At 50.1% G+C, this 16,329-nt stretch overlaps 1 protein-coding gene across 1 annotated transcript in view; it reads right to left on the reverse strand.

Moving 5' to 3' along the window:
- VAPA (VAMP associated protein A) overlaps positions 1 to 15,862 on the reverse strand; it is a 28,385-nt gene extending 12,523 nt beyond the window's left edge. Inside the window, exons 1-2 of the mRNA XM_066579544.1 lie at positions 15,542 to 15,862; positions 764 to 916 (exon numbers count right to left, since the gene is read on the reverse strand). Of these exons, the coding sequence (XP_066435641.1) occupies positions 764 to 916; positions 15,542 to 15,623 (235 nt within the window). The 5' untranslated portion in view covers positions 15,624 to 15,862. The remainder of the gene's footprint in view (positions 1 to 763; positions 917 to 15,541) is intronic.
- Between the last annotated feature and the right edge of the window lie 467 nt (positions 15,863 to 16,329).

Raw genomic sequence — 16,329 nt, forward strand, 5'->3', positions numbered from 1 at the left:
GGCTGCTGCTCCCCCTCTTGTCCGGCCTCCTCTGACTGGCTGCTGTGCACCAACAGAAGTCTATCACAGACTCTCCAGGAAGTTGAGGGCTATTTTACAAGATAGCAATAGTACAGTACTTCTACTGCAACAGACAAAAAACAAACAAAAACAAGAGGGTGGAGCGGGGAAGTTGAAGAGAAAAGATGAGCCTGATAAGTCTTTTTAAGCAATATATTGTCTCAAGGACCCCTGCTTTTGCTGATACAGTGTATTATGCAGATAGGTTTGAATTTGCTACTATCCCATCCTATAATCTGAATATTCCCAACTGCTAGATGGCAAAGTTCCAGAAGAACCAGTGTTTTATGTTTGGTACATTCATAATATAACTGCATTGAGTTTCAGTTTTACCACAAAAAAATAAAGTCTGAAGTGCTGCCACCAGGTGTCTCCCATCCAGCAGCTTTGCAATCCACTGCTTGTTGTTAGGCATATGGCTTCTTTAATTTCAGGGAAATCTGGGTCGTTGGTTCAAATCCAACCAATTGCAACAACTACAAGGAAGTTTTATACATTTCCTCGAGATATTCTGGTTTCCCAGCGCACTTCAAAAACATTAAATGGGTAAATCTAGTTATGGGGACAGGGCCCAATATAAAAGTGATGACAGTTTATATACAGCGCTGCAGAATATATATGTGGTATACAAACAAGCAAAATAAACTAAATAAAAAATTCTCTCTCCTAAATATCTACATATACATCCATGTTCACGTTATACCTGAAACTGTTACGGTGGCTCCGGGATCAATAGTGCCGCTGTTTGGCCTTACACAGTAGCGTCGTGGTGCTGTAGTTTTAACTTTGAAACATACTTTCTTGTCAGACGGATTCCGCAGTTTGAGGTTTGTGGTGACAACATCTGTAAATGGACCTAAAAGGGGGGGAAAAAAGTGGTTAAATTCCTATGAGGACACCTCGGTCACAGAATACGTTATTTTCGTGCGTGCATATTGGTGGAGGTGGGAGGGTGCGAGAATAACTCCATACAGAAAGGTTCACATGGCCATTATAAGAGCAAAAACGCAGAACAAAAAAAGCTACCACATGCCCATATCCACAGCTAATTCAATCAGTTGTAAATCGGTTCCATGTCGTATCTGTTTGGTATGCTTGTGACATAATCGAGTTACTGGGTAGGAGAACGCAGCAGCACTTTTCATGTGCTTCCAGTGATCTGATCTCGGTAGTTTTAAAGCATTTTAGAAGGCAAAAACTTTGAGAAAATGTGAGAAAAGTGAATTGCTGGTCTTTTTATACAGGCAATTAATTGCATTTTAAAGCATTTGTCCATTCTGATATGTTTTTATCTAAAATTATGTAAAGCTTCACTTAATCGAGACTAGAAAAATTAAAATCTAGCTAGCAGATGGCACAGATCGTTTAAACAATGGGCTGACATCATGGCGTTTGCTGCTACTGTCGTAAAACACACGCCATTAACACGTGAACACTGCGCCGCTGCTCATTGCTTGCATGCAAATGACTGATTGGGATTTCTAAGGAAACACAATGGTATTAATATAATGGCAAGGTGACATTCAACAGCAATGCATCGATAGATGCAATCCACCAACATGTCCAAAGTGCCTATCCCAATACATAGACTTGTAATGGGGCATATATTTCATCAGATCCACTGAACTGGCCCCGAAAGAAAAATTGGATGCAGTTTTCCCTTCATGTGCTCTGAAATAACTGTCCTGGTACAATGGAATGCAGATTAAGAAGATTTAAACCCTTTACCAGGAAGCACGAATCTCCGATTAATAGATCTGAGCATGCTTCCAGCACACAGCAAAGATCTGAAGTGTTCTCTATAAAATGGGTTGTCCAGAGGGTCAAGTAAGCCCAGTGACTCTGTAAGACACACCAGATAGCGGTCTGGTCACTTCATCCTTACCTCCAGCACTCTGGTGTCGTCCACTCACCTCTTAGCGGTCACAGTGAGGCGGCCAAGGCATTGTACACAACTGTTTGCTGAACTTTTTGCGCACGCAAAAAAAAAAAATTCTCTAAGGCATTGAAATGGCCAATTAGTCTCATAACTTCAAGATGTTCTTCCCCGCTCAACTGCGCAGGAAAATAGAACATGCTCTGCATTTATCTTGCGCAACCAGATTGCACACACAAGATATGTAGCTGTGAACCAACCCAGTTTTTTTTTGTCACCCCATCTCAAAAGAAAAATTTAATAAGTGATCAAAAAATTGTATGTACTCTGAAACGATACCAGTAGAAAAACTACAGGACAACCCGCATTGACGGAAAAATGAAGGGAAAAAAAAAAAAAAAAAATGATGATGTCAGAATGTGGCGGCAGAAAATAATTTTATATTTTTCCTACGATATTTTGTTTTTTTAAAAACCAGAACAGCAAAAAAAAAAAAAAAGTGTGTGTGTGGGGGGGGGGGGTAAGAATTCAGTCGGTATCTCAGGTAAGATTGGGCTCTGTTCACATAGCCTAATCAGTCGGCATGTATCCCATTTTATATGCAGGGACATCCAAACAGCAGTGAAACCAAAAAAAAAAAAAAACATTCAGGCGACGCAATATCCTTTAAAGAATAGACACATGCCCCTTAGGGCGACACATAGCACTGTATTGCGCAGAGTCTTGCGCCAGAGGTGTACATTGGGAAGTGCGTGTAACGTATCCCTCCAGCAGCCCTCGGACACACCCTGAACAACCCGAGGAAAACAGCTTTTGTTCAGACCAACAAAACCCTTCTAATCTCAGCAGGTAATTCCTGCGACAGTCTCAGAAGGAGCCGAGCCCATTTCTTCGTATTGTCTCCAGATAGAACACACCTGGCTTTTTGGCAACTAATTCATAGCTGCACTGCGGAGCGCCAAATATACATCTGTGGTGTCCGCCAGAAACACGATGGGGTGAAAACTTGGGTTTCTCTGAGTTAAGAAACTGATACACTTATTCTTAAGAATTTTACGCAGTCCGGCAAGTGGAGTCCTGCGACCTGTCTGGGGCTTTTTTCTGTACTGCAGATGTGTGTAGAAGTGTCCGCTGGCACACATACAGTTTTTTTTCCCCAAACTCCTGCTTTTCTGTGGAATTTGCGACCGCGGATCGGACAGGTTCCAATGACTGCAAAGGAAGCCATCTGTGTGGGAACTGCACTAATATGGAGCATGCTGCGATTTGCTTACCGCATGCAGAATCTGGAAAACAAATCCACATGTGTACATTGAAGTGCGGACACCCACGGTTCTCTATGGGCGGCTTGAACTGCGGATCTTCCGCAAAATCAGGTCCACCCATGGACATTGGGCTGAAGGGGAGATATTTTTTAGGTGGAGGGTCATAGTGTGAGGCACATTTGTATCTTGTTTTTACTTAAAAAGGACAGAGCGGTCACCTTTGAGCCCCATAAGCTACGGTATGTGGCAGTATTTTTTATACTGCCCAGTAGCCCGTTCCGTGTCCCCGTGAGGTCCGTGCACACTAGCAGCTTGACTCTGGCTAGGTATATAGATGACGGGAGATGCATCCGAGGAGCGCTCATGGCAGTGTGAAGCCCACCCCTGCACACTTACCAGCCCTAGTTCCCTTCATAACCTGTAATGTGACAGATAGCAGGTAAGGCTTGGTGCAATGCAGAACTAATGAGCAATTCAGTAGTTTTGTATTGCAGAAGGCTTACCTGCTCTCACGTTACCTGCTATGCTGTGGAAGGCTCATCTAGGGCTGGTAGATGTGCAGGGCGCTTGTTGCAGCATTGAAAACAAGTAATGCGACAGCTGCCCGGCTCATTAACTTATCACCGATACGTGAGGGCGCCGGGCCGGCTGACAGGGACACCAATCAGCAGTTGTGTGCGGGCCAGGAGGCTGCTGGATGAGCTGCCTCCTTACAGTACTATTGCCGAGAAGGCTTCCCCAAATGCATCTTCAAGCCCTCTTGAGAAAGAAAAAAAAATAAATAAATTTTATTATATATATATAATACACACACAGGTTTGTCCTATAAAAGTACCCTTTGTGGGGGAAACAATATAAGTATCACCATGTTCATAATAACCAGTACTATAAAACCCATTCTGTCCGTTATCCCACATGAATGTCTTAAAACAAAACAACAACTATTTTTTATTCATCTGCCCCTCAAAGTGCATTAGAACGTGATCAAAAAGTTGTTTATGCACCCTAAAAATGGTATCAATGAAAACTAACAGTATTGGTGCATCTTGTCTCCACCAGAAAAATGGGTGGAGACAAGGGTTAGTCCTGGTGGAGTTTACTGGAACGCCCACAGCTGCCAATTGGCTACCTCACATTCCTACCAGCTTGGCTGCTGTCATTCTCACCCTCTGCACCAGTCTAACAGAATCTTCCCTGCCGGCTGCTGTCAGCGTCCCTACCGCTCTGTCTTATAGCATTTTGCCCCCCCCCCCCCCTTTCATCTCCAACAGTGTCAGATAATCTTCCCTGCCGGCTGCTGTCAGTGTCACTACTGCTCTGCCCTCTCGCCTCCGGCGCAGTCCGTCGCCCGGTCACTCTCCCCGCTGGCCTTACATCAGCAATGCACTGTCTGTGGCGCTGTTAGTCTCCCCCATCTCCAGTGGTCTAACAGCCCGTCAGCTACCTCCCCGGGTCTCTGCCTTCTCTCCTCCATGCTCAGGCGCTGTCCGTCCCCTGCTCTCAATCTCCCTACCGCCGCTGTTATATCAGCTTATGTGCGGGCGGCCTGCTGCTGCAGCTGAACACGCTGTCTGTGTCCCCCTCCCCAGACGGCTGTCAGTTGGTGTGTTCTGTCAACGTAGCCGGGCACACTCTTGGTCTCCACCTACCCGCCTGTTGTACGAGGGGCACCTTCAGTAAGGCACTGTCAGCAGTTTAGCCAATCCGCAGCTAGGGACTTTCCCTTGCACTCCACCAGGACTGCCTTTCAATGCCTATAAAGAGGCACCCGTAAGCTTTCCGCAGCGTTGGATGCTGCTAAAATGCCTCTCTTTCCCTTTCTTTGTCCAGCTCCCATAGGAGTCTATGGGAGGCGTTGACGTACATCGGGCAAAAGATAGAACCAGAACTATCTTTTTGCCCAGTGTATACGAGTCAGCGCGTATTTTGGTCGTGTATGTTCCACTTGTCCCAGTTCAACGTTTTTACGCTTTAGGTTTATGCGCTCATGTGAATAAAGCCTTGGAGCGCTTCTGTTCACTCAGCCTTTTTCGGCTCCTTCCAGCAGCAGAAGACGGCCCCATAGAGCGCTACATGGGCCATCTGCTGGCATGAGCCGAAAAAGACCGACAAAATGGAAGCGCTCTAAAGGTGAAAGTGCAGCCACTCCAAGACATGTCCAGGTGGCAAAGATGGGTGCGACGGGGGGGGGGGGGGGGGGGGGTTGGGGGGGGGATTGGCACATAGCAGTAAGGAACTATGTACTACTGGCACAAAAGCCAATATGCCATTAGCTCAGATCATCATTTGTGTGACCCAGCAATGTAACACTGGACTGATTACCAGCCAGGAGGACCTGGAACTACTACATTCCCCTCTAACTGGATGGGGACCATCAGCAGGCTGCAATGCCAACCTGGTCTGACCTCTGAGCCGTACTACTGCAACATATAAGGAGTGCAGCCCCACATACAGGGAGGGAGAGCTCTCGGCCAATTTTGGCAACAAACTTGGATTGCAAGGAAACATCTTACAGCGAACTAATTTTAGCCACGAGACAACCTTCTCAATTTGCAGCAATGCTATGTGTGAGGCCAAGATGCGCTGAAGCTGCCGCAGCTCTTCTACCAGCCTGCCGAGGCACACCAACTAATATACTGGAATTAAGGCAATTCAAGTGTTCTCGGCTAATTAAAGCCACCAAGGCTAGACATCAATATGAACGTCACTTCACTTCCATCCTGTATCACTGATGTCAATGTCAGAACCGATGACATCCTGCAGCTCCGGGCAACGCCGCGCCGACAAACGTGGAAAGAGGCGAAACACATGAAGAATCACACGGCAAACAGCTGAAGGGCGCTGAAAAATATGTTCACACAAACCGCCATTATGGCCATTCTAAACTACAAAAAAAATATAAAGAATAGCATTACTTGTACGGATTTCTTAAAAACACGTTTGGTACCTTAAAGGGGTGGTCTCGCGAAACCAAGTGGGGTTATACACTTCCGTATGGCCATATTAATGCACTTTGTAATATACATTGTGCATTAAATATGAGCCATACAGAAGTTATTCCACTTACCTGCTCCGTTGCTAGCGTCCTCGTCTCCATGGTTCCGTCTAAATTCGCCGGCAGCTTGCTTTTTTAGACGCGCTTGCGCAGTCCGGTCTTCTCCATTCAGCACGAGCCGCTTCAGTGTGCTCCCCGCTACAGCTCTTCTGCGCATGCGCAGACGAGCTGTCACTGCTCGGGAGCGTGCTGCAGCGGCCATTCTGTACCTTCCTCTGTTAGAGGAAGGTGCAGAAACTGGAGCTGCCCAGCGGAGAAGCCCGGAGAAGCCCAGCCCAGCCGCCCCGAGAAGCCTCCCAGGTAAGTGATTTGTGGGGGGGGGGGGGGGGGGGGCTGCCGCTGCGCCGGGCTGGGGCTGTCGCTGCGCCGGGGGGGGGGGGGGGGCTGCCGCTGCGATGGGGGGGGGCTGTCGCTAGGCCGGGGGGGGGCTGTCGCTAGGCCGGGGGGGGGCTGTCGCTAGGCCGGGGGGGGGCTGTCGCTAGGCCGGGGGGGGGCTGTCGCTAGGCCGGGGGGGGGGCTGTCGCTAGGCCGGGGGGGGGCTGTCGCTAGGCCGGGGGGGGGCTGTCGCTAGGCCGGGGGGGGCTGTCGCTAGGCCGGGGGGGGCTGTCGCTAGGCCGGGGGGGGCTGTCGCTAGGCCGGGATGGGCTGTCGCTAGGCCGGGGGGGGCTGTCGCTAGGCCGGGGGGGGCTGTCGCTGCGATGGGGGGGCTGTCGCTGCGATGGGGGGGCTGTCGCTAGGCCGGGGGGGGCTGCCGCTGTGATGGGGGAACTAGCGCTAGGCCGGGGGGGGCTGCCGCTAGGCCGGGGGGGGGCTGCCGCTAGGCCGGGGGGGGGCTGCCGCCAGGCCGGGGGGGGGCTGCCGCCAGGCCGGGGGGGGGGCTGCCGCCAGGCCGGGGGGGGGGCTGCCGCCAGGCCGGGGGGGGGGCTGCCGCTAGGCCGGGGGGGGGCTGCCGCTAGGCCGGGGGAACTAGCGCTGGGCTCCGGAACCTAGCGCTGGGCTCCGGGGCCTTCACCTGGGCTGAGGGTCTAGCGCTGGGGAGCCGGGGGCTAGCGCCTTACCTGCTGCCTGGCGGTGGGCGTCTGGTCGGCGGCTGCGGGGCGTCTGGTCGGCGGCTGCGATGCGTCCGGTTGCCATGGAGACACAGCTGGCGGCGTCTCGGGAGCGCGCACGTCGGGCTGCAGCGAGCGACGGGGAAAGAGCCGGCGGCCATCTTGAGGAAACTTTTATAAGTTGCTGAAACGCTGGAACGGTAAGTACGAACCAGCTAGAAATGTCATTTACAGGGGGGCTTAGTAATGTGTACTTAATGGGGGGGACTGGGCAAAAAAAAAATTTAACTGCTTCCTCGAGACATCTCCTTTAAGGCCTCATGTCCACGGGGAAAATCAGATCCGCTGCAGATTCTACATGTAGAATCTGCAGCGGGTCCCTCCTGCCCCGCGGACATGAGCGCTGAAAATAGAAATTTAAAAGCATTTACCTTTCCGTAGCGGGCGGCGAAGGTCAGCTGTTCCTCACGGCCGGATCTTCATTTTCGGCCGGCGGATGAATTCCTGACGCCGGCGGCACGTCGCCGGCACGTCGTCGACGTGCCGCGCGCATGCGCCGGGCACATCCGCCGAGCCGAAGCAAGGGAGATGCGGCCGTGAGGAAGAGCAGAGCTTCGCGGCCCGCTGCGGGTGAGTAAATGCTTTTAATTCCTATTTTAGGTCTCCCGCGGATCCGGACGGCTTCCATAGGCTTCAATAGAAGCCCGCGGGAGCCGTCCCCGCGGGAGACCCGCATGAAAATGGAGCATGGTCCAGATTTTTTCATGCTCCATTTTTTTTTAAATGCCTTTTATTGACGATCCGCGGGTATTTATCTACCCGCGGGTGGTCAATGCATCCCTATGGGATGCGGATCCGCGCGCGGGAGATCCGCTGCGGATTTTAAATCACATTTTGCCCGTGGACATGAGCCCTAAAGGAAAGATCTGCAAGGAACCGCATCTCCTAGTCTTCCTCCAGTTTCAGGCTGCTTTCAGACAAGCGTATTTTTATTCTCTTGATGGTCTGAACTTTCCGGACAGTAATACAGCGCTAATGTAAGGCTACGTATTTACATGGATGGACTCTTCATAACCGCGTTTTAACACTGCAGTGTGCGATATTGGCCGTATTTACCTGCATTGGTATTGTGTTTTGGGCAAATTAGTATATACCGTATATACCGGCGTATAAGACGACCCCCCAACTTTCACCTTATACGCCGGTAATACAGTGGAGAAAAAAAAAAATCATTACTCACCTCCCCCGGCATTCTGTCGCGCTCCGGCAGGATGTCGCTCGCTCCTCGTCCCCGGCGCAGCATTGCTTTCTGAATGCGGGGCTTGAAATCCCCGCCTCCAGAAAGCTAATACACACGCCGGCAGCCATGACAGCCATTCAATGACAGCATTGATGTCATTGAATAGTGTGATTGGCTGAAGCCACGTGCGCCTTCAGCCAATCACAGCCATTCAATGCTGTCATTGAATGGCTGTAACTGGCTGACGGCGTGTGTATTAGCTTTCTGGAGGCGGGGATTTCAAGCCCCCGCATTCAGAAAGCAATGCTGCGCCGGGGACGAGGAGCGAGCGACATCCTGCCGGAGCGCGACAGAACGCCGGGGGAGGTGAGTAATGATTTTTTTTTTTACACTTTTTTTTTGGTATTACCGGCGTATAAGACGACCCCCGACTTCAGAGCAGATTTTTCAGGGTTCAAAAGTCGTCTTATACGCGGTATATACGGTACCAAGTAGGAAATAAAGACAATGACCGCAAATACAGAACAATGGCCACATACAGTTACAATTTTATTGGTAACATGTCCGCATCATGGATGTGCGACAATACACTAAAGTGAAAATTGCCTTAGGCTTGTTTCACGAAGCCAAGAAAATCATGCGAGAGGTGTGCGTTGCAAAATGCAATTATGATCCCCATTCATTTGAATAGGGTCATATACACGAGCGAGGTTTTTGTGCCATACCTCCTAATACTCTCAATAGGGCTGGCAGCAGCGCTGGCCCTATCGAATGCGATGGGAGAACTGTGCAATCCTCTGCTGCGGCTGTGACAGCCGTGCCGGGGGATTCATTCATCCCTGCAGTGATGCAAGGCCGTTTTCACATGAATGGCGAGGGCGATATCAGGCTGTGATTCACGGCCCAATATCACCCTCGCCCGTATGAAACTAGACTTACTGTAGCTTTTTTTTGGCTTACAAATAACACCATGAATTTAAAAAAAAAAAAAAAAAGTTCAGTCCCTTTTTTCCTCAAACAGAACGCACCTAAAGTGAGAAAAATAATGCCGAGGAATGGAGAAACTTACAAACATCTGATCAGAGTTTGTTAGGAAAAACAATAGCCCAAACCTATGTGCCCCCTACCTTGGGCTGGGCTCACACAATTGGGTTGGATTGCACATGTGGGAGGTCTGCAGCAGATCCTATCTGTGAGCCCGGCCGGGGACCCCACTAAGCTGTACTGCAGATGACCGCGGAGGCTCGCAGGCGGTCACACACAGCAGTTGTTTGCATTTCCCGTGCCGCCGCTTAGCGATGACGCAGATGCCCGTAGGCAATGTTAAATGCCTATGGGCCGGATGCCATCAATGGAGGCCGTGCACCCAGATTCTGTGGCAAAATAGAGCATGCTGCGATTTATTTTCCACTCACAGCACACACAATACGTATCCGCAAATGTTAGAGAAAAAAAATTAAAATACATGCCTCTTAATGCCTGCGCTTCACTGTGGATCTGCGGCCCAAACGGCCATCACGGAATCCACAATACAAATCCGGTCTTGTGAGCCCAGCCTAAGGAGGTTGTTGGGGACAGTAAGGCTGGGTTCACACAGGGCGGATTTGCCGCGACAAATCCGCCTGCGGCCGCTAATCTCGGGATTAGCCAGCCGCGGCTTCACAATATGCAGCATGTCTATTTATTTTTTCTTTCCGCTGCGGCCGCACTCTCCTCTATAGAGTGCCGGCCGCAGCGGAAGAGCGAGCGGCCGAGCCGCTTCAAAGCTGCCGCGGGTTTTTCCACGACGGTTCTCCCCGCGGAAATCTCGCGTTTTTTGCCACGGCCAAACCGCGGGAATCCGCCCTGTGTGAACCAAGCCTGAGCCCTACATGACCAAGTGCAGTTTTGCCAGTTTGGGATATTGATGTAGATCCACAGCAGACCGCTTCTATTGAAAAGTTAAAATCTGCTGCTGATCTGAGTCAAAAACCACTTAGGCCTCCTGTCCACGGGCAAAAATGGAATTGTGGAATCTGCGCAGGTGACCCGCAGTTCAATATGCCCATAGACATGTATTTGGCATCGGCAGGTAATAAAATACTTGCAGGTGTCATTTTATCCTGGCGCTCAGATCGCACACGTGGGATTAAAAAAAGGAGGGGGGGAGGGGGGGGGAAGAGGGGGAAGACATGCTGCAGTTTTCCCCCCCACGGACGGCTTCCACATCTTCCAGTGAAGTCAATGAAAACAGTCCGGACCATGGATCCGTGGAAAGGCAGGACATTAACAAGTAAATAAGAGCATGGCGTATGCGCACGGCATCCAAATTTGCCTACAAGCCACGGGGTAAATGGGAAACGCATTAGGACATGCAACCAACATGATGACCATTTTGGATTCAACTCTAATCTTTCCACTGGGCAGTAGGGTGTGATATATCAAACTGGCAGAGAATGTTGCCAGAAAACCAAGGGTGTGCTTCAAGTCAACAGAACTTGAGTCATTCTCATGTGACCAGTGAATTCTGGTCATTACAGACAGTGTGGATGATGGAGTTATCCCAAGCAGAATGTATTGAAGTCATCCTTCTGTCAGGTGGATGAAGCAGACGTGGCATCGCAGCAGAGTTCAGTCATCGCCACCCAACCAGACAGTTCAATGCAGTTGCCAAACTTCTTTCCACATTCTGAGAAACATGTTCCCTCGCCGATAAACCAAAATCTGAACCACCAAGAACGGTTGCTGCCGCACCCCTCCATAACATGTAGTGTTAGACTGGCAGAGGTACAGCAGCGATCACAGGCCGCTGTCCCGGATATCCTCCCTGATGCAGAGGCAGCAGACTGTTCACACCACATGCTGCTTTATATCAGGCTTTCACCTTATAACCTTTCCAATACAAAGAAAACTTCTGAATGTCTAAAACTTTTAGGCCAGCCGAATCCTTAGTTTTTTTTACTCAAAACCTTTTTTCTTAGCATCTTGGCCACGCATTTCGCCTCGACGACAGTTATGCAGCTGTATTTTAGTACCTGTATTGGGCCGTCTGAATGAGACCTCACACCGTAGAGCGCAGCGTTATAAAATATGTATTAAAGATAGTCCCTCGCAGCCGACTGGAAGCTAGGAATAAACCGGCTCCACGGGTGCAGCGACATTTTAAGCTAGGAAGGCATGAGCAGAATGTTTCGAAGTAAAGCCCCCCTGACCCTTCTCCCTAATGACCGGGAACCACTGGGCTACATCCGGTGTGTAAAGAACACCGAGCTGTCTATTAGACTACAAGCGGACTTCCTGTGATGTGGAACAGAGAGGGGTATCACAAGTGGAACAGTCAGAATATATCAGAGGTAGAACACCAACAAGCAGGTGTGCCACATTACTGCTACAGTCTATCCCAGTATAACGAGGCCTTATCCTGCCCTCCTCCCCGTGCGCTCACATAGCATGTCCTATGAGCACCTGGAAAGCAGTACGTGATCCCGTCATACAATCATAAGTCAATGCAACCAAAGGTGATGTCTACATGGACTTTGTATGTTCTCTCCCTTTATGCCAGTTTCCTCCCACAAGTCAGACAAACTGATAAGTGATTTGGCTTCCACGGCCCTAGCGTGCAGCATAAGGAAGTTAGACCCGAGGGCAGGGACTGATGGGACTGTGTGCAGCTGCAGGACACGGTGGCAATATAGAACAGTAATTGATATTTTAGTGTTGATTGACAAGGTGATGACTGGCAGAGGTACCAACATGCACAAATAGGCCTTTACAGCAGGCATTAACGGGCCTTATTCAACAACACCATGTTTTTATGGGGCAGCAGGTGCCTACAAGCGGCTGTTCAACAGCCTGGCTTCTGCTCTACCAGCCGGGATCATAGTGGTCACTCGTCCCTTTAGTTGCTACAGTCATGAGACTGTTGCATCGGAGGTGATCGGGTTCCCCAGTGATTTGATCTGGGACTGGAAACCAACTGTACAGTCAGTCCTGAGGGTCTAGAAAGGCCCCCGGGGCTGTGTGCCTATAGGTGCCTACTAGTGTGCACTAAGGGTGTAGCGAGGGTATGGGCACATGGGGCGGAAACGTTGCAGGATTTCCACAGCAAAATGGACAGCAGAAAATTAGCAGCATTTACAGTACAAGCTAAAAATGTAAAAAAAATAATCTGGTCCACAAGGCCTGGAAGGGTTCAGCAGGACTGGCATGCCGGGATTATAAATCCACAGCCTGCTGCATATTTTCAGTGACTCTGACATGGGCACCCATTGCTGCAGCTTCTACACTGGAAAATCCGAAGAAGTCCTTTATGTAGGAAACCTACTGTAACGGCACAGCTACGGGGATGATATCAGGCATGCACGCTCATCTCAATAACTGGTTGATCTGCTACTTTACAAGAGCATGAAAGAGGTTTGCTCGTCTCCCCGTGTGAACAGATGTGCAGCTGACCAATGATAGACGGATGGGGACGAAGAATCACATCACCCCAGAAAGCCGAAGAATCACATCACCCCAGAAAGCCGATCAGTAAAAGAGTATTGATCAATATGGTTAATTGATCAGTGTTCTTGACAGTAGGCCAATTTTCACGTAATTGGACCCAAAGTGTTGTCCTAGCAGGCAAAGGTATACATTAAAAGAGTAAAGTAACGCTTTTGGACCTTTCAAAGGCCACCGCTGGCCATATGATTTGGGAATGAAAGCCATCTGGTGTGCGCGATGCAGCCATGTTCAGGGAGACCTCAGACTGACAGAACGTGGACATCGAAGCCTTCTACCAGCTGTGAAGGCATCATGCACATCGTCTGCCCTCACTCTGGGGGTCTCACTGGAACACCCATTAGCACCAGAGCCATCCATAGGGAACGGCATGTGAAGGGTTACCATGGACAGGCGGCTGCACACAACATCCCAGCAGTGAATTACAGAGGCCTGTGATGGTGCTTGGACTGTTGTTCTTGGACTGGAAGTGTTGTGGACGGCTAAATCACAGTACACCATCTTCTGATCGGATGGCCACACTTGTGTGTGGCGGTTGCCTGGAAAGTGGTTTCTAGAGATGAGCGAGCACCCAAATTCTCGGGTCCGTGTTATTCGAGTCGAGCTTTTCGTAAAATTCGAGAGCCCTACTAGAGTAATGAACCCCATTGACTACAATGGGAGACTCGAACATTTTTGTATGTGGGTCTCTCCCTCTTTCCTCGAACGAGCATCAAGCTCGGCAGAGTATGTTCGCTCAACTCTAGTGGTTTCTATGAGACTGCATTGTCCCACCAGTGAAGTTTGGAGGAGGTTCTGTTCTGGTGTGGTGGCGTTTCTGCTGGGAAGTACAAGGGCCATTGGTTATAGTGAAGTTCATCCTCAATGCCAAAGGGTACAGAGACACACTGTAAAATGTGGCATTACCAACCCTGTGGCAATACTTGGGTACAGCTCCGTGTCTCTACCGACATGACCGAGCACCATCTCGCAGGGTTGAGGAGCAGAACATCTGCAAACTTCACTGGCCGGCCCAAAGTCTGGAACTCAATCTCATCGAGCATCTTTGGGGTGAACTAGACCACCATATCCGCGCACGTCCAACACGCCCATCATCCCCCACATCATCTAAAGCTCTCCTCCACGCATTTATCAGAATCTAGTGGAAAGCGGCTGCGGGGGGTTACTGCAGTCATCGAGGGCAGAGCCGGCCCAACACCATGTTGAAAAAATGCGAATAATGTTGCATTTCATCACCTTTTATGTATCTCCCAGGACTTTTACCAACCGTGTATGTATCCACATGGCAGTAATAACATGAGCGTGGAGAATACCATGTAACACAGCGTTCTCCAGCTCCAGTCCTCAGGGCACCTCAGCAGGTCATGTTTCAAGGATATCCTTTAGTAAGAACGCAGGTGCCAATGACATCACCAGAGCCGTGACCTGTTGGCGTGCCTTGAGGCCTGGGAAACACTGGTGTAACTAGTTAAAATGGAAAAGCCTGGAAACTGGCCTCCCTTCTAGATCTGCACTGCTGGAATATATAAACTACAGAAGGAATTCCCCAAACCAAAGCCAAAAAATGAGTAACAGTTTCTCCCCCATTAATGAGATCGCAACATAGTATATAAGGCCAACAGTCATCTGTCCAATCAGTCCGGCCTTTAAATCTGCAATGCTGCTGCAGAGCAAGGAAGAGACAACCCACGAGGCTCTACCCCTGTTGGGGGGGGAACACTTGTCAACTCCAAACCCGGCAATCAATATACCTGGCCGGCCTGGAAGCACCCCCTCCTCCAGTAACCTGTGACTGCAGGGGTGCGCAGTGGTTGCTGCACAGCGGGGTTGTGGCTGAGGACCGCACAGGGGATGCAGGTCTATGAGACAGGTGATCACTAGCTGTTATTCGCCAGCGGACGCACGCTTTTAGGTAAACAGTACATTGCTGCTAAAACCCTGCTGCGCAGGACTGCACCCTCACAGAAAGACAGCCGGCCCCACTTATCAGGTTCTCCATCACCACATCCTCAGGCGGAAGGATTCATAGGCTCACTGCTCTTACAGTAGAGAATCCGCTTCTATGTAAGTAAATCTCCATAACCAAAAACGCAAAAAAAAATATATATATATATATATATTTTAATTTTTTTTGCTTCAAATTAATAGCGTAATTTTTTTTGCACCAAATCCGCTGCATGTGACCTCACCCCGGGGCACAGAACGGGCATTCACCACCCTGAAGGTCTCATACAACCCATACATGTTCCAATAACTGAACCCAGATTACATTTTCTAACTGCAACTAATAATAACTTTGCAACAATGTATCAACCAGCAAGAAGTTAGACCGCCAGTGCAGGTCTGAGGGCACCCCGAGGCCTGGCACCTCTCCGGGCACTGCAGGTGGCAGCCATCCAAGGCTTCTCCCTGGGAGGTGAGTGCCCGCACACAGGTGATGCCCCCGCCGCCGTCCCCCCCGCACTAAGCACTGCGGTGCAGGAACCATCATGTCGCCGCCGCCGCTCGCCTTACCTTTGAATTTGAGCTCGTGCGGCGGGTCGAGGACCAGGATCTGCTCGTGCTTCGACATGTTGGCCCCTCCGGCTGCACACATGCACCTCACAGCTGGGACCCGGGGAAGATGCGGGAAGAGGCCTCCGGCTCGGGCTAATAGAGCGGCGGCGCCCGGCAGGAGAGGCCAGCAGGGGGAGTGAGACACCGAGGGAGGGGGGCCGGCGGGCTGTGAGAAGAGCAGGGTCGGTGCTCGCCGCTCCACCCCCTGCGCTCCAGGTCACCGCTGACTCAACACAGTTGCGGCAACCGCACAATGGTAGCAGAGTGCACGTCAGCGCCGGTAGTGACAGCGAGCACGTGACGTCAGCACGTAGATGGAGCCTCATGCCCACCTGTAGCCACGCCTTCACTCCCTGTAGCCACGCCCATAGTTACGCGTTAAAGTGCTTTTTTTTCTCCAAAAAACTTTATTTAAAAACATGATCCGCACAACAGGTGAGGTAATGTATATAAACGGCAGCGCATGGCGCCTGTCAGTAGCTCTTAGAGCCGGCTGCTCTGTATGAGGTGCAGGTCGGCGGTCTAGTTTTTATTGGTACCATTTTTGGGTGAATATAATGTGTTGTAAAACTTTTATTATTTATTGTTTGAGAGCAGGGAGAGAAAACATCAATTCTGCAAATTTTATTTTTTCGACAGCGTCAATCAAACAGCATAAATGACATTTTTTCTGCGGGTCGGTACCATTGAAACAATACCAAAAACATAATTGTTTTTGGTTTCTACACTTTTGCTGAATAAAACCC

Source organism: Eleutherodactylus coqui, chromosome 9 (assembly GCF_035609145.1).
Source record: "Eleutherodactylus coqui strain aEleCoq1 chromosome 9, aEleCoq1.hap1, whole genome shotgun sequence".
NCBI classification, from domain to species: domain Eukaryota; kingdom Metazoa; phylum Chordata; class Amphibia; order Anura; family Eleutherodactylidae; genus Eleutherodactylus; species Eleutherodactylus coqui.